The sequence below is a fragment of the Terrapene carolina genome, unplaced genomic scaffold (genome assembly GCF_002925995.2).
Source record: "Terrapene carolina triunguis isolate 2854851 unplaced genomic scaffold, T_m_triunguis-2.0 Scaffold236, whole genome shotgun sequence".
In the NCBI taxonomy this organism is placed as follows: Eukaryota; Metazoa; Chordata; order Testudines; family Emydidae; genus Terrapene; species Terrapene triunguis.
In genome coordinates this window covers 4,205,356-4,223,376 of record NW_020664587.1, presented here as the reverse complement: position 1 = coordinate 4,223,376, position 18,021 = coordinate 4,205,356, and the positions used below count along the sequence as shown (strand labels likewise).

The 18,021-nt window shown below is 45.7% G+C and overlaps 1 protein-coding gene across 1 annotated transcript; it reads right to left on the bottom strand.

Annotated features, from left to right (window-relative positions):
* Positions 1 to 2,927: 2,927 nt before the first annotated feature.
* SNRNP40 (small nuclear ribonucleoprotein U5 subunit 40) lies at positions 2,928 to 17,920 on the bottom strand. The gene is made up of 10 exons (XM_024203471.2): positions 17,706 to 17,920; positions 16,930 to 17,059; positions 14,517 to 14,610; positions 13,448 to 13,613; positions 12,118 to 12,240; positions 10,827 to 10,947; positions 8,978 to 9,060; positions 8,482 to 8,543; positions 5,074 to 5,177; positions 2,928 to 3,418 (listed from the first exon to the last, which is right to left on the bottom strand). Exons 1-10 carry the CDS (start codon positions 17,847 to 17,849, stop codon positions 3,369 to 3,371), a joined length of 1,077 nt encoding a protein of 358 aa, XP_024059239.1. The 5' UTR covers positions 17,850 to 17,920; the 3' UTR covers positions 2,928 to 3,368.
* Positions 17,921 to 18,021: the final 101 nt, after the last annotated feature.

Genomic DNA, 18,021 nt, shown 5'->3' with positions numbered 1-18,021 from the left:
GGCCCAGTTTTATTGTGCATAATGCAGCACTCACTTTAAGGTAGTTTGCTCTCACATTACTCCACCAGGCACCAACTGCACACAGGGAAAATGGGTGCTCTGCTCACTGTCCGACAGCGCCTCCTCCTGGTGGCTCTGGGGATTAGCTCTGCCAGGCCAATGCCCTTTCCTGTCGGGGCCGGCTCCAGCATTTTTCCTGCCCCAAGCGGCGAAGAGGAAAAAAAAAAAAATAAAGCCGTGATCGGCGGCACTTTGGCGGCTGTTCTACCGCGTCGCTTCATTCTTCGGCGGCAATTCGGCGGCTGGTCCTTCTCTCGGAGGGACTGAAGGACCCACCGCTGAATTGCCGCCGCAGACCCAGATGTGCCACCGCTTTCCATTGGCTGCCCCAAGCACCTGCTTCCTGCGCTGGTGCCTGGAGCCGGCCCTGGTTCCTGTAGCTGCACTCTGCCACTCTCAGTCTGTGGCTCCTCTCTAGCTCCAGGAGCTGCCGCTTCCTCTTCACACTCAGCTCTCTGGCCGGGTCGCTCAGCCGTTTCCCCTTCCGGGGTGGCCAGTCAGAGTTTCTCTCCACCAGCAGCATCACTCCGGCAGCGACTCCGGCAGACTTTGTATCCACTGCCCTTAGTAAAACCACTCTGCCGGGGAACCCAGGCCCACCCTCTACTCTGGGGCCCAGTCCATGGCCCTGCAGTGAACAGTTAAGGTTTGCATCTACCCCAACCTTACCACTCTTACCCTGGACTCCTGCCTCCCATGCTGCTTCTCCCCTACCTCAGGCAGAGGGACGGCAGACTTCCTCCCCGCTGATCCCCACACTGTTGCCAGCCTCCTGGCTTTATAGAAGTCACTCCAGCCCCCTCACAGGTGAGCTTCCTTCTAGTTCACTCCCTCCACACAGCCTAACGCTCCCCCAGTGGCAGCTTACTTGGCTGCTTGGACCCACTTGGCCTAATTCAGTGCTTGCAGAGCCAGTGTGGGGAGTACACTGCATCACAGGGCCCCACACGCTCAGCAAAGGCAGACGCTGCAGTACGCAGCACTCTCAAAGGAAGGGGGGTTTGGCTTTTCCTCCCTTTGCTTCCCGAAGCACAAGCTGCATTAACGATGGCATCCCACGGCTAAGGATGTGGTGGATTCTCCAGCACTTGCAATCTTTACATCAAGTCCAGCCAGCTCTCTCAAAGAGCTACTGTAGCTCAACCAGAGATTCTGGGCTGGATGCAACAATCACTGGGTATATTCTCTAGCCTGGTTCTGCAGGTCAGACTAGATCATTCTGTTGGTCCCTGCCGGCCTTAAAGTCTATGAGTACATGGGGAAAGAGAACAGCCAATTGCTGGGGCTTTGACTGCCAGGACGCAGTGCAGAAGAGTGAGCTCCCCAGGGCCACGCGTGCTCTCAGAGCTCGCTTGCTCTCGTGAGAAACACCCTTCGGTTGTGTTGTCCAGACCCCTTCTAACCTTTACAGCCCCAAGCTGGCCCACCTTCCAGCGGCTTCTTTATGCACCACCGGACAAAGTTCTGACAGAGGCTCCCCTCCATAAAACCCACCCACCCAAGCAGAGGCTGAGTAAGCGTACACTCCAGCGCTGGCTTCTTCTGAACAACAGCAAAGGGCAGGCTACAGGCCCTCTGTACTGAGGGTCAGTGCAGCTTCAGGGGAGGGGTGTGCCATGGAAGGGTGCCCGCAGGTCCTTGGGTGTGGGGACCCTGCCTGGAAGAGACTAGGGATCATTGCAAGAGATCATGTCGGGGGCACAGATCTGTACGTGTGGGTTCCTGCAAGCTTTGGCAGCATGCATATCCATCTGGGGGCATTATGAACACAGCTCTAGGTTGGGTGTTTAGCTCTGCTCACAACAGAGCACAGAGACCACGCGGTGAATTTATCCTGTGCAGTCAGGGAACTTTTGATTTACAGACTTGAAAAATTTGCCCCAAGGATCAAACCAATATTGCACCTACTTGTTCAACCCCCAGCAGGCAGCCCGAATGAGCACAGCTGGTTAAGCCAGCAGCTTGGTGAAAACCTGATGAAGGCACTTTTGGAAAGGACGGGTTTAGATCAAAGGCTGTTGGCCAAAACAGTATCTCTGAGCAGCCTGAGCCACCCAGGTCACAGGTGCTCTGTAAAGACACTTCCATTCACTTGAGAGAGGAACTGTGGTAGAGGGAACCACGCTCACCCAAACACCCATGTTTGGGCATCAGAGCCCCCTGCACCCTTGTCGAGAGGCAACCCCCCTGCCGTGCTAGGGCACTTCCATGGGTTCACTCGTGCTGTCCAACCCCATTTACTCTAGTCAGGGGACTGATATCTGACAGCTACTTTAAACCATAAAGGAGGGTTATGGACAAAGCCTGAACTCTCCATCTAGAATGATTTCTGGGCAAAGCAGTTCTATTTCTGCCCTTTGGCAGGGGACTGGCCTAGATGCAGGCTCCCAGTGGAGGGATGTAGTCAGTTGGGAAGGATTTCTGATCACCCTGAAAAGAAATGAATTTCTGGAACATCAAAGGCCAGGCTGAGAGAGAGACTGGCTAACCTGCCAGAAACCCTGCTACTAGCCCCTTTCATTCTGCTCCAGAGCCCCAAGAATGCTCCCTGCAGAAACTGTGGCTATGGGGAACGGGAGAGTGACTGGACTGGTTCCTTTGGCCGCTGAGTACTAAATACTCTGACTTTGTCCCTTTAAAATGTATTTCTAGCATTTGGCTGGTTTTTACTCAAAACAAGAAAATAGGCTTCAGCGGCTGCCAGATAATTATTTCCAGCGTGGTCATTTTTATTGCTCTGAATAAAAATATAAAGCAGCTCCTCTGAAGATTAAGTGGATTCTTTCCCTGGATTCCATTAAAGCGAAATTCCCCATTTAATACTGTACAATAGAAGAATAAAACAGAGCAATAAATTCCAGTCACAATTCTTATAAAAAGTTGTCTATTTAGTTTTTCTGTATAAAAACAACCAAGAGAAACTGGACAGGAAATATACAAATCACTTACTGCATTTTAACACATTTGACAATAAATTGTAAGTGATTCTGGTAATGGCCAATAACCTCTTCAGCAGCTGAAAGTGGGAACACATGAAGCATCTTAAAAATTCCAACGATTTTAGACTATAACACATTTCCTACCAAAAATTCCCCTCTCTTCTCTTTGTGGGAGGAGCATCCAGATAAAGCTTCTCTGAAGCCTTGTTGGTTAAGACATAAATTTTGCTCTGCAAATGAAGCTGGCTTGACATTTTCCATTTCCATTACCACATGTGTCTGAAGGGGCTGGCATTGGTTAGAAGCAATTCAATTCTACTTCTGTAAACCAAAGGTGTCAAGGTCAAATATTAAGCAGTCTTCTCATCTTCACTGGATCTCTCCCATATACAGTCTCTTGTCACTAGATGCAGAGAGTACTGTCAGGAGAGAGGGGGAGAGACCAAATCAAAACGTTAAGAGCCATTGGAGAGTTTAGCAGCAGACGAGTTAACACCCATTTGGATTTAAGTACCCATCTCACTTGCTCTCAATCTTGTGCCTATAAAGTAACTTTTGAACTAAAATGGTTTTCTCCCCAGCCTGCTTTTCAGAATTATTAGTTTACTGATAGCTAATCACATTTTGCATGTTCCTGACACCGACTGACATTTTTCTATCCCAAGTTACAATTGCAGGCATACCTCATATTAAGTTAGACACTATGTTTACACGGTTATTGCTGTTCTCCTTAAAAAAATACCAATCAAATGTCAAAGATGTTATTTTCTTTGCAAAAAAAATGTTCATATCTCAGACATGTAAGTACTCTAATTCTGGTCGCTAGCCACTAGAGGGAGTAATCTCTTTATCAAAAGTCTCTATGGGCCATTATTCTTGTTTTCCACAATAGTTATGAAACAAAAAATTCAGCTGTCATCCCAACAGAATAAAGCACTGAACCATCTTTAATTCAGACATAGTTGTTCAGTGGCTTCATGACAGATCTCAAATGCAGTGACTGTCTCTCTAGACCTGCTGTCCCCGTTGCCCAGAGCAGGCTCCCATGCAAGTCAATTGGAAATTTTCTTGTCTAAGGATTACTGGTTCAGGCCCATAATCTCAGCACTCTTTGGAAGTCTGTGTGCCCCGGCATGCAGAGGTGTGGGGGTCTTGGAGGAAGGGAGTGGTTTACAAGATTAACTCCCTTTGATGTTAACAGGAGTCACTCTCATAAACCCTTGCCCACGGAGGGGACAGAGCTCTTGTTTATTTTTCCAGATGAATGATTGAGTCACAAAGCGGTACTTAGCTGGATGCAATCGCAAACAACAAACCCCCTCTGTGGAGAGAAAGATTGCTCTGCACTTTTAGCACCTTCTCTGACCTGAAGACAGAACAATGAATAACCGAGGAACAAACCCATAATTCATGGCACTGAATTCCCACACCCAACCTTCTGTGGAGATTTTCATTCCTGGGAAAAATGCATTTACAGGGGTGACACGTGTTGATTTCCTGGGCAATGCAATGGGCGACCCAGCCCATGATAACTATGAGTCTTTGTTTCCATGGAAACAATGCAACCGAGGACCTGTCTGTACTACAAAGAAGACTGTACTAAGAAACAGGTGTTAAGAATGGGCTCAGCTAACGCAGTGCTGGCACAAGCACACAGAGGGCATAGTGTGATTATGACGGTTTTCAAAACCATCTAGCAGATTGAGTTAGATCTCCCCTCCACCCCACCGAATCTGGGTACCACGGAGTCTGTCAGTACCTCCTGGAACAGGTAAAAGGTCACCTCACATGCACTTGAATTTGCATGTGTGTTAATTTCCAGAGCTTCCCCTTTATGTTTGAGAATGCTGTGAGGGGAGCTCAGCCCAGGTGAGGTGAAGAAACATACAGAAGGTTTTATTATGCTGCTTGCTGGTGACAGCATTGCTGCTTGCAGAAACCCTATGGCACAGTGCCCCTCTCTTGGGCTCTGAGGGAGTCCTACACTTAGCATACAGGCTTAGAAATATTTCAGCAGCACTCGGTCTCATTTCCCCAGAAGACTAGAGCTTCATGACAAATCAATAAGACTTACTAATTGGTTCCTCTGGATGGAAAGCCACCTCGTTTACTGAGCCGGCATGGCCTGGCAGCTTGTAGAGAATTCTCCTGGAGGTTGTATCCCACACATAAACAAACCTGCAAGACACAGTCGTTATGAGGGCGAAAGCTTCCTGATGGCAGGACTTCAGAAAGGAAAGAAACTTCCAGCCCCCAATTTGTCTAGGTTTCTTGGTAACTGACATTTCCCCAGCTACACTTTAATAGTTACAATTGTCTTCCAACTTTAACATGCCAAGAGACTACTTCTGAGATGAAAATCTGTCATTACCAGGCACAGACAAAAGAAAGGGTTAGACAGTGAGCAGCAGCCTGGGCAGGGGTGAGAGCCTTTCTAGGGCATTTCAGACAGGAGGCAAATGGCTGGAATTCCATGCCACAGAGTCCCAATGCACCCATCCATAATAATTTCGGATGAAGTGGCATATGGGACGGGAGGGGTGTCAGTGGGGATTTTATCTGAGCGCCAATGCCCCAGCCTGCTAGTACAGGGCACTGAGAACCTGATGTGCAGGCTCTGGATGAGACCAGGTCTGAGCTCCTGACTTTTGGCGGTTACGTAACTCTTCGGAAGAGCAGAGATGCTCACTCCAGTGTCCTGGGGAAGTCCCCGGTTACCATTCCGCCTGCCTACAAATTCATCCTGAAATTTCAGCTGGATAGCAGCATTTTCCACGGTTTGTGACAAACTATTGTGTAGCACAGCTGTTTGCTGCTAGACAGCTGTCAGCCCAGCAGCACCCCGCAGCAGTCACTATCAGCGAGTGTGTCAGTGCACTTTGGGACGAGCGCTGCTATAGAAAGACAGGTTGTTCCACCAAAGAATGGCTGATTATTTCCCACTAAAACCAACTCTTGATACAGTTTAATTCCTCACAGCTAATAACGTTTATAGACGGGTTTCTCTCTCCTAAACGGTTACAAAGTCAGGATTCACTTCCCAGTGAGAGTTTCTGAGGGGGTTGATCAGATTTTGTAAAGCCCTTTTGTTAATCTCTTCCTAGTCTCCATCCCCCATCCCTGTTTGCACCATTTCTGGGTCCTGTCCGGCTGTGCCACCTTGGCTGAAGGACACTGTGAAGGAGACACTAGAATATTTCCATGTAATGGGTCAGAAATTAACTGCTGGCAGTATGAGTAGTTCATCTTTTAAGCAGATTATGTTTACAAAGAGAACTTCTTTTGAGGAAAAAAGCCCACTGCAAATCATGCTACAGCCAAGAATGCAAACTGGCCAATGCCTGAAATGTATTATTGTAAATATGGTTCATTTATGTGTCATTTGCTGCCAGTCTGGCTGAGCGAGTAGCTGTTCAGCTAATGCCCAAGTTTCACTGGAAGACTTGACCCTAGCTAGAGTGAGATTTTTAGGGGTTATTGTCAATCAGAATGAGAAAGGGCTCTAAGCAAAGTATTATAAACCAGGCAAAACCACAATGTGTCCCACCTGAATAACTTCCTTTCAGATACACCAGAACTGCTTTATCATGTGAAATGCCACTCATTACAGAGTTCACATCTTAGAGAATTCACTGAAATGGACTCAGGAAAGCTGCCAGTTATGGACTAAATTTAGACTGCTCTCTCTTCTGCTTTGACACGGAAATGCTAACAGACAGAAGAGCTCTTCGTGGACATCACCAGCCTCTCAAACTAATTCTGCTAGCTGGGGGAAAAGTTCTGATGCGGCAGTAATTGGCTAGGCTGAATGAGAAGGCTGGCTCAACTGCTCTGCATCATTACATCTATCAAAAGGGACATTGCAAAGAATGAGGGCACAAAGGAGAACCAGACAAGCAAAACTGCATAAAGGCAACCTACAGTGTTGTACTACTCTGAAACAGGTCTCTCTGCAAAAGGCCCCAGGGACCCCATATTTATCTCTCTCCAAATCAGATGTGCTCTGTTTAAAAGTCTCTTCTGCCAGCCCTGCAAACTCAGCCTGAGATCTGAGGGCCAAGCCTCCCCCAGCCCACCGTTTCTGGCTTATGTATTACCAGTAATCGAGAGTCAACAAATCCTTAGTTACAGCTGTTCGATCTTACTGCCTTCTATATGGCTTCACAGGAGTGACAGGGGGCAGAATTGGGCCTTGTAATTAGAAATTTAAACAACTCTTAGCTGACACAGAATCCAGCTCCCTCTCCCAGATGTGGGTTGCTCCACAGGGTTAACTTATTTTTGGTCAATTAAGTAGATAAGTCCTACTCTGGATATGCACATAGAGCAGATCTGCAGAGCAAGCCATAGTCACTTTCCAGACTGGAACCACACTTTACCCGCTTCATTAAAGCTCTTTAAAGAGAAAAAAATATGCTCTCCACAAGCATGGGTAAGTTCTGAACCCTTATTTAATGCAGCATCCATTTAAACTAGAGTATAGCTATTTCAACTGAGTAGGTGAGAGCTGTGACAAATCTTTGCTCCAATATTCTCCCTGTAATCTATTTTCATTAATGCTGTGGAAGAAGCAAGGCACTTTTAATTGCTTCTTTTAGCCACAACAAACTCTTGAAGGCTCAGCAAATCATCATTTTACATCCCTAAGGATCTCCAGCTAAATTTAGTCATCTTGAGGGTCCATGTAATGTAGCAGGAAGCCTCATTACTTGGCAGCCAACTTTTACACCTCAAAGAGGCAGAATCATTATTTTCACTTTTTTTTTTTTTTTAAGTCCTGGAAGGAAACCAAACATTTTGGAGATGTGCAGACAGAAATATTAGTGGAACAGTATTCTGGACAGGTCCAGAATACAGTGTCCATCTCGTGGCAGGACAGATAGGACCACATGCACTTGAGTATGCATTACACACAAAGTTAATTTCAGTTTGTGGGACTTCACCCTGCACCCATGGAACTAATCTAACAGCCTGTAGTTTTAACCGAGTCACCATGCTGCGCTGTCCAGTCAAGGACCAGCCGTAGCTCTAGCTGTGTTAATAAATAGCAGCTGTTTTACTGTCTAAGCAATAACAGCATTAGCATTTCATGTAGCAGCACTTGGAGGAAGCATCACACAAAGGTTACTCAGTCTCTCAGCTGTTCTGTAATTTGATCAAGAAAGGACCATGTTTGTCTGGCATTGTAAGTTCTTTGCAAAGATTTTGTTATCCTCCAAGTCTAACTGCATGTCATGTAACAAATACATGATGGATACTATTTTAACAACTACGTTCACATTGTTACATTACAGTGCAGTATATTGTGCTAGGACTGCAGCATCATTCTCAGCTCTGCCCTTGGGCTCATCGCTTGTATGGGCCATCTGGAAAATGAGTCTAACCGAATTTAACTCACAGGGTTATGAGGAGGCCCAGCTAGTGATTGTCAAGTGCTTTGGGATGGAAGGTGCCAGAGAGAAGCACAATGATTAAGTTTTACCTGTCTGCTGATCCGCCGGCTATTTTACTCCCATCTGGTGACCACGAGCATCTCAGAAGATTCTGCGAATCAAACAGAAATGGAACTGCGCATTTATATGAGAAGTTTTTGGTCCCCCCCTTTGTTTGAAATAACGTCACTATGGGATTTTAACTATCACAAAGCACACTTTAATGATCTCCTTTTGGAAGAGAAGCCTGGAGTTAAGAGATTGTATTTTATGGCTGGAAACATCCAGAGCCTTGTTATTTTACACAAAGTAGATACTAAATGTAGAAAATATTTAATTTACAGCTAATTATAGCTGAACTGAGCAGAGAAAGCCAGTTACTGCAGCTTTAATTGGAATCCCCCTTTACACATTAATCTTGCCCCTAGTCCTCATTAAATCCTTTCTAGTTTATATTTTGGAGTTTATTAATTTGTCTGTAAATTGTTTTTTAGACAGCTGCAGTGTTTCATTAACCAGCACTGTTTCGGTTAGGAGCACACTCACCTTCTCAAAATTATGCACATTCCCCTGGAATATCTTCACACATCTCTCTTTAGGGGCAAACGGTCGCACATCCCAGATTCGAACTGTAATGGAGCACACAAGAACGTAAGAACGGCTAGACTGGGTCAGACCAAAGGTCCATCTAGCCCAGTATCCTGTCTTCCCACAGTGGACAATGCCAGGTCCTTCAGAGGGAATGAACAGAACAGGCAATCATCAAGTGATCCATCCCGTCACCCATTCCCAGCTTCTAGCAACAGAGACTAGGGACACTTCAGAACATGGTTTTGCATCCCTGCCCATCATGGATGGACCTATCCTCCATCAACTTATCTAGTTCTTTTTTGAACCCTGTTATGGTCTTGGACTTCACAACATCCTCTGGTAAAGAGTTCCACAGGTTGACTGTGCATTGTGTGAAGAAATACTTCTGTTTGTTTTAAAACTGCTGCCTATTAATTTCATTTGGTGTCCCCTAGTTCTTGTGTTATGAGTAAATAACACTTCCTTATTTACTTTCTCCACACTAGTCATGATTTTCTAGACCTCTATCATATCCCCCCTTAGTCGTCTCTTTTCCAAGCTGAACTGTCCCAGTCTTTTTAATTTCTCCTCAGATGGAAGCTGTTCCATTATCCCTAATAATTTTTGTTTCCTTTTTCTGTACCTTTTCCAATTTCAATATATTTTTCTTGAGATGGGACGACCAAATCCACAAGCAATATTCAAGATGTGGGTGTACCACAGATTTATATAGAGGCAATATGATATTTACTATCTTATTATCTATCCCTTTCCTAAGGATTCCCAACATTGTTAGCTTTTTTGACTGCCGCTGCACATTAAGTGGATGTTTTCAGAAACACAATGACTCCAAGATCTCTTTCTTGAGTGGTAACAGCTAATTTAGACCCCATCATTTTGTTTATATAGTTGGGGTTATGTTTTCCAATGTGCATTACTTTGCATTTATCAACATTGAATTTCATCTGCCATTTTGTTGCCCAGTCACCCAGTTTTGTGAGATCCCTTTGTAACTCTTTGCAGTCTGCTTTGGACATCTGTCAGCAACTAGCTAAAGATCATTAGTTATTGTACCATACAAAGTGACTATTTGAGCTGTCATCTCCACAAATGAGTGTTAAGTTATTTAAAACAAAAAAGGATTTAAAGTATTTCTGGTAGTATATTTAAGCTATTACAAGCATGTTCAAACCATCTTAGCTCCTAGGCTAAACCCACAAGAAACAGGAAATTCAGAACAAAGGGCTGAAATTCCATCCTTCCTTCAGTACATTGTGCCAACACATTACCAGGTTCTCTAAACCGGAGGCTATTTTAGATCAGTAAACCCCAAAACACTCATTCCAATTCATTGTGCTTGGGATGTCAGCTGAACTATCTGGCTCTTGCAATGCTGAATATTATGGAATCAGAGATAGCAGGATAGATTTGGGTCAGCTAACTTAGGTCCTGACAAGGTGGGGTTGTTCCTCCCTGAATGTCCACAGTGCTTTCCACTCCTAAGTAATTTGTGTTGGGGTCTCCTTCGCTTCACTTTGAAAAGATGACGAGCCCTCCTCCTGCAGTCACCCTTTTCATGAAAAAGCATCATTGTAAGCAGAAAGTCACTATAACTGGAATTACCCCTTACACACACATTATCGTCAGTCTATCAGACAAGATCAGCCTAGATCTTCCTTTGATCCTTTGGCACCCAATTACATTGAGTTATTCCTCTCACAATGCTATGCAATCCCACTCCTTAACCAGCTGTAGCTCTCAGTGGTGTGAGCACTACCCACATGGCTGCACTCAGATTCCTACAATGGCAAGCTGTGGCAATTACCTGTGTTGTCCATTGCGTTGGAAAGCAAGTAAGAGCCTTCTGAACTCAAACTGAGGCCGGTCACTGAGTCGGCATGCCCTCTCATTGTGTACGTTAGTTTGTTCTGGCGAAGGTCCCATACCTTTAAGAAAAGCGCACGGTATTGTCATTTGGTTCTCCATGTAAGGAAGCTGCAATGCAATTGGTAAGAGTGGAAGAAGCTGGCCTGACCGCTCTGGAGGCTGAACCCACAGAACTGGTACATCACAGGCAGCAACAGCGCAAAGTTCTGCTCACCATTTGTCTCAAGCCTGACCTAGAGAGACAGCTGCAAAGGCCCCCTTGTTGGTACTCTCACCTGAGTCTAATTAGTGCAAATTGTGATGCACACGCCTACCCCAAGAGAACTGACTGGGACCTCAGTCCTCAACTCTTTTCACACAGGCCACTGAACAGGAGAGTCATGAGCTGGGAACAACTCTCACTCACTGCTGGGCTGGATTGGAACTGGTGAATTAGAAGAATTAAGCCTGCACATCTGTCCCAGGCATGGGACGTATGGCTTCATATACTTCCTGCCCAAGGTACCCCTGCTTTAGGCAGTAAGGAGTTAGATGCTGGCAGCAAAGTGACCGAGGCAATCATCACATGGTCAGCGATAACCCTACCAGCACTTTGGAGCTACAAACTGTCTGACAGAGAGAGGGCATGGCGGCCAGGACCCAGAGGCTGTGCTCTGTTCTCCTTGAAAAAAAGAAATTGTGGAACCCTTAAGCTTCAAATGGTCAGCCAGAAATGACGTTGCTCTAGTGCTTCATCTTCGTGACAGCCCCTTCACCAGTTCAGCACTCCCCATGCCTAGCACTGACTTGCCCAGGCCCTAGATAAGATGGAGACTCGGAGGAGACACCACCACCAGCTGTGCTATATAGTCATGTAAGAACTGTTCTGCAGACCACATAACTCAAAAATAGCTGATCACGGTTTCATTTAAACTAAATGTGAGCTTAGCAGACATCTTAGTACCAGCCTGTCCCTATCTTACCTAACAGAATCACGTCCTAGTAGGAAACTGGAGGCGGGTTTGCAGAGGCTAAGTTTATCACAGAAGCCGCTCAACACCGCCAAATCAGTCTGGCTCTTTAGGAAAAACATGGAAGTCTGACACTTGATACAAGATAAATATAACCAAGACTAGCCCACTACCATATCATGCCCATTACCCACATCATCATCTGGGCTAACATAAAAGGTTTGGGGAGTCTGTTTGGGATAGGTACAATAGGAAAGTGCAATAAAACAGTCAACATACCTTGATATCGTTGTCTATGCCTCCGGATAGAATCTGATCACTGGTGTCATTGAAGGTCACTGCTAATACCTGGTAAGTGTTCTGAAATGTCTGGACAGCAGCTTTTTTACGAATATCCCACAGCTGAAGGGACACAGGAAGCAAAAGATTTTAAAGTTATACGCACACCACACATTTCACAGTACAGCTAAGGAGTCAGATCGGTACCCCCCACATTGTCAAAGTGCTCAAGGGCTGAATTTGGGGGAAGAACACATGGAGGATCTCTACAGGACAGATGAAACCTGTTGTCCTGACACAAATATGTATGTTTTCAAGTGGCGGGGAGAGACAGGGAAAAATCAGACTGCATTTTTTCCAAACCTTAAAACTAAGTTCACTACAAAGCACCATATAAAGCACATGAAAGCTGAGGGGGGACATGACAATAGTCTTCAAATCTGTAACAAGTTGTCATAAAGAGGATGGTGATCAAATTGTTCTCCATGTCCACCAAGAGCAGGACAAGAAGCAATCAGTTTAGATTGCAGCAAGGGAGATTTAGGTTAGTTATTAGGAAAAACTGGAACACATTACCTAGGGAGGTTCTGAAATCCCCATCAGTGGAGGTTTTTAAGAACAGCTGAGACAAATACCTGTCAGGGATGGTCCACTTAACTCTGCCTCAGTGTGGGGGTGGAGGGATGGACTAGATGACCAATTGACGGCCCATCCAGCCCTATATTTCTATGATGCTGTATAAATGTAACTCCATTCCCCAAAGAGGATCTAATAATGTAGGTTAGACTGCTTCAACATGGACACTTCTGTGGTGCCTTGGTAATGCCTGCCCAAATGGTGGTGATGGGGTTTGGGGCAGGGGGAAGGAGAACAGTATTTATCTTTTAAATGTTAAGTTGTTAGCTGGTGAATTTACAGGAGCATAATTAAGGACAGAACTGGACACACTCAGCAGCTCTGATCCAGGAAAAATCTCATTTAAAAACCCCTGTCTTGATTCACAAAAGGAGCCAGCTATTTTCCAGGTTTAGTCTCATGTTCTTTTCTAGGATTTTGATTTTAGTTTTACCAATCTAGTCCTGTTTATCTAAAACATTTCAAGGCCAGCATATATGAGGAAGTTAATGGGTAAGTGACTCAGGCTGGGATTTGGTTCAGAGGCAATTCTGGATGAAGTGGTCTCAGATGAACAAAGTTTTACTCAAGTGGTTTATTCAATTAGTTATTTTTGCAAAGGTCACCAAAGCTTAATGTCCTTTATTCAGATGGGTCATCTAGTGTTCGTAGATTCTCCATCACTGCAAAAGTCAGCCCATACAGAAATACTGACCTTTACTGTTCCATCATCGCTGCCTGTACAGACGAGCTGGGGTCCCCGCCTCGCTGGATAACAGGAGTTAACAAATGATGTGTGCCCCTTCAGCCTTTTCACTCTTTCTCCAGTCTCACTATCCCACACAGCTACCGTTTTATCTGTGGATGCTGAGAAGAGCATGCTGGTTGGGGGGAAAAAAGACGACACAGCTATGGAATCTTGAAGGGTGATAAAATATCTGCCCCAACCCCTTTTGTTACTCTACAAACACAGCCAAGACTAGGGGTTAGAAAATTAAGCAGACGCTAGCTAGAAGACTAAGCCCAATACTCAGAGGCTGATATCAAAAGATGGCTCGAGGTTTTGTAGCAGGACCAAGGGGTAGCATGATGGTGAAAAGCCCATTTTCAATATATCTTGCAATCCAATTACTGGAGGGGTGTCTGCTGGCTTCCTGCCAGATTTCATCTCCTTGACGTTGCTTGGGATGATGGTGATGGGGGAGGGATATCTTTTGTAAAAACCTCAGATAGTGTTGGATAATTTGGGAAGCTGTCCCTACCAGTCAACTTCTCCTTCCCCATCTTTCTTTCCTTATCTCGAATCTCTCCCCATTCTCTCTTTCACACTGAAAGTCCCCCATCCACTTTCTCACAGATTTGCTTGCTAGGGATGGGACAGAATGCCTAGGCTTTAGATCTTCTGCTCCCCATCCATGGGCCTTGGAACTTGTCACGTTGACTTTACTCTTTGCTCCTGCTCTCTAGAACCGATGTAATATGTTGAGATATTTTGGGGAGGGGCAACTATTCAAGTAACACCATTGCTTCTCCTCTTGGCTGGTGACTCTGAAGAGGAGCTGGAGAGCAGCTTACATTCACCAGCAGCAAGTATCCCCCTTGCCAACTACAAGTATCTTCTACCCAAGATCTTTTACTATCTCTACCCAAGACCTAAACAACATGACCTTCATTTAGCAGCTTCTTTCATGCAAATTATCTCCCAAAACATTTTGCAGAGTTCATTCAGAAACAGCAGCAAGGCAGGCTAATGCTAGGTCAAGTCAGTTTCATCTGATATTTACCTGCCATCAGTGTTATAGTGCAACTCCATAACCGCTCCACTGTGTCCCTTCAGGGTGGCAAAATTATCACAATCCCCATACACGTGCCACAGCACTGTAAAAAATAAACCAAACAACCCCAAAACTATGTTTTAATACCAATTTGTCCAAGTAACTATAGTGTCATTTCCTGAGCTCACTAAAATAAAGCACCTATAGGATTCAGCACCATCTCCAAACCCAAGTATTTACTATGTGGAATAGGAAGCCTTTAAATGGTCAATGCAAGTCCCATGTGAGAGAGATGGCTGAAATTTGAAATATACCTTAAATATTGGTTTGTGTATGTTCTTAAACCAAGCTGGATAAGGGAAGCACATTTTAGTAAATACCTCCACTGCCTCTCCAAGTCTTAATATTTTTCTATTTTGGACATTCGTATGTTTATGAATGGTATGGTAAAGTTAGCTTTTTTGGCCACCTGTAAGTGGCAGTTAAGAACATGGAAATTGTGATAATGACCCAGGATAGTATCAGATTCTTCAGAGGAAGGTGGAAGAAACTCTGTAGTGGCCAATTAAGGAACAGTCTGCCCATAGTGGATTTGAGAAAATTTTCCCCATCAATGAGTGGTTGCCTCATGCCCAGAAGCAGGAAGGTTTATTTCCCTTATAAATATGTGTTCTATCTAACGTAAACGTGGATGACTTCCATATAAATATAAAATCTTTTCTAGAATCCTACTAGGCTCAATGGCATGTTGTTGCAGTGAGTTCCACAGGTTAATTATCCATTGTGTAGAAAAGCATTTCCTTTCATCACTTTTGAGTGTCATGTTGGCTCCTGTATTATAAGTGTAAATAGAAGCCTCTGTTTCAACTTTCCTATACCCTTTATTCTGTATACTTCTTAATTTAGAGAGGTGACAAATATGAGGGGATGTGAAAGGAGCCCCAGATCAATCTTTCCTTATGTAGAAGGATTTCCCATCACTTTATATTCCTGTTTGTATGAATATGGATTTAATTGCATGTTAAAAACAACAGTAAAAAAAAAAAAAAAACCATAACAGTACTATGCTGCTACTCACAAGAGTTAGCGTAAGGCATAATCCTATAACAGGGATCGGCAACCTTTGGCACGCGGCCCATCAGGGTAAACCCCTGGCAGGCCGGGCCGGTTTGTTTACCTGCTGCGTCTGCAGGTTCGGCCGATCGCAGCTCCCACTGGCTGCAGTTCGCCGTCCCAGGCCAATGGGGGCTGCAGGAAGCGGCGCGGGCCGGGGGATGTGCTGCCCATCCTTCCGGCCAAAGGTTGCTGATCCCTGTCCTATAAAGTCACAGCCTTACATGGAAAAGTTGCACTGGTATAACCCTACGTGTGAATTTAAACCAGGAGTTTTCAAACTGGGGGTCGCTAGCTGTCAGCCTCCACTCCCAAACGCCACTTCACCTCCAGCATTTATAATAGTGTTAAATATAAAAAAGAGTTTTAATTTATAAGGGGGAGGAGGGTTGCACTCAGAGGCTTGCTGTGTGAAAGAGGTCCCCAATACAAGAGTTTGAGAACCGCTGATTTAAACTGATATAGTTAAACTGATGCAAATTCCTCAGTAAAGACTCTTCAGTATAAGAATGGCTTCTTCTGGTTTAGTTTAATTCGACTAAGAACAAGATTAAGTTAAATTGAAATGAACCACTTTTAAAGCAAAATAAGAGCATCTACACTGGCTTTGCACCAGTCTAAGTAATCAATTTAAAAAACAGATTTAAATTTAACTTGTGTAATTTTCCAGTGTAGACAAGTTCTAAATCAGGGGTTCTCAGACTTTTGTACTGGTGACCCCTTTCACATAGCAAGCCGCTGAGTGTGACCCACCTTATACATTAAAACACTTTTTAATATATTTAACACCATTATAAATGCTGGAGGTAAAGCGGGATTTGGGGTGGAGGCCGACAGCTCACGACCCCCCATGTAATAACCTTGTGACCCCCTCAGGGGTCCTGACCCCCAGTTTGAGAACCCCTGTTCTAAATCAAATAAATGTGCCAGTCCTCCTGACTGAAAGATGCGCAGTGTGGGCTCTGGGAGACTGCCAAAGAGACTGAGTTCAATAATAATTCTGTTGTTAATGTTGCTAAGTTCCACTTCAGAAAATGAGAGCAAGAACAATCCCTCCAATACTGACTGATGTGGTGGGGTAGAAGGTGAGAGACAGGCTCTCTCATGAGTGGGTCCCAGATGATTTTAGGTCACCAACACTTTGAAATACTCTTAGAAGTACATAAAAGGTCAATGCCAAGCTATCAGCATTCTGTGCTCACAACAACTCACTCCATAGCCATTTGAATGCATAGAAAGCAGTTTACAGCAGCACTGGATTTTGTCAGAAAATTAGCTCATATCAAACTACCGATCATTACAAACTCACAGATGAGTCTGTCAAATCCGGCAGATGCTAAAGTGGCTCCATTAGGATGAAATTTGCAACAGTAAACTTCTCCTTCGTGTCCCGAGAGCAGCATTATGGGTGCCTGGAGGGAGGAACATCGTGGAGGGCCCTAAAACACAAAGGAGATGCAGAGAGAGATAATGAAACACATGAACCAGAGTGTTTGTGGTGTGGGGAAGTCGGACAGAAAAAAAATCATAACTCCCTTACTGGTTTTACTAAGCTAACATTTCCACTTCTCTGTCCCCATTTACCAAAGAATCTCAAAGCACATATCAAACCTCCCAACTCCGCTAGGGGGAGGTAAGTACTGTTCCCATTTTACAGATGTGGAAACCGAGGCACGGTGCGGTGAAATAACTTGTCTAAAGCCACCTCGCAAGTTGGTGTCAGTATAGATATTACAACCGTCGGAACTAGACAAAGAAGCTAAACCATATTATAACAGGAGTGCAGAGAATGGTGCTGGGTAACTGCTCCCCTGCCCCAAGGGCTCTCTTGTGAGGGGTTCAAGTCCGCCACCCCCTCGCTCAGGGTGTATGGGAAGGCCCAGAGGGAGAAAGGGAAGTAGCTGGGGCCGCTGCGGGGCACTGACACGGGGTCGGGGGCATGGAGCGGCCCATCCCGGCATTGGGAACCCGGGGCCAGGCTTGGCGCTGAGTGACCCCCCCCGCCCCCGAGGGCTGTTGGCGGGGGCACACAGGGAGAGCCCGGGGGGCGGCGGGGGGAGCAGGGACCCTGGGGCCGGGACTCACCGCCTGCAGCAGGGCCCCCGGAGGCGGCTGCCCCCCGCCCGGGCCGGGCCCCAGCAGCAGCTCGTGCCGGGGCCGCTTGGCCGCCGCCGCCGCCACCAGCGCCAGCTCCGGGCCCGGCCCCTTGCGCTTCTGCTGCTCGATCATCGCCGCTCCCTGCCGCAGCTACTCGGCCTCGGGGCTCCGACCCGCGCTAGGCCTCAGAGGTTTGACACCGGGGCAGCCAAGCACCGCCCCCGTCCTCCACCCATTGGACAGAACGGCCCAGTTTCCCCGCTCTGATTGGTTGCGAGCACCAACCGCGCCACCCCCTTCTTTT

What these genes read in the sequence shown, in the direction of transcription:
- SNRNP40 (XM_024203471.2), bottom strand. Translation starts at nt 17,849, where the DNA reads ATGATCGAGCAGCAGAAGCGCAAGGGGCCGGGCCCGGAGCTGGCGCTG. An exon ending in CACTATAACACTGATGGCAG is followed by an intron (nt 13,614 to 14,516) that starts GTAAATATCAGA and finishes CCCCCCAACCAG; the next exon opens with CATGCTCTTCTCAGCATCCA. An exon ending in CCATCCAGAGGAACCAATTA is followed by an intron (nt 3,419 to 5,073) that starts GTAAGTCTTATT and finishes CTCTCCTGACAG; the next exon opens with TACTCTCTGCATCTAGTGAC.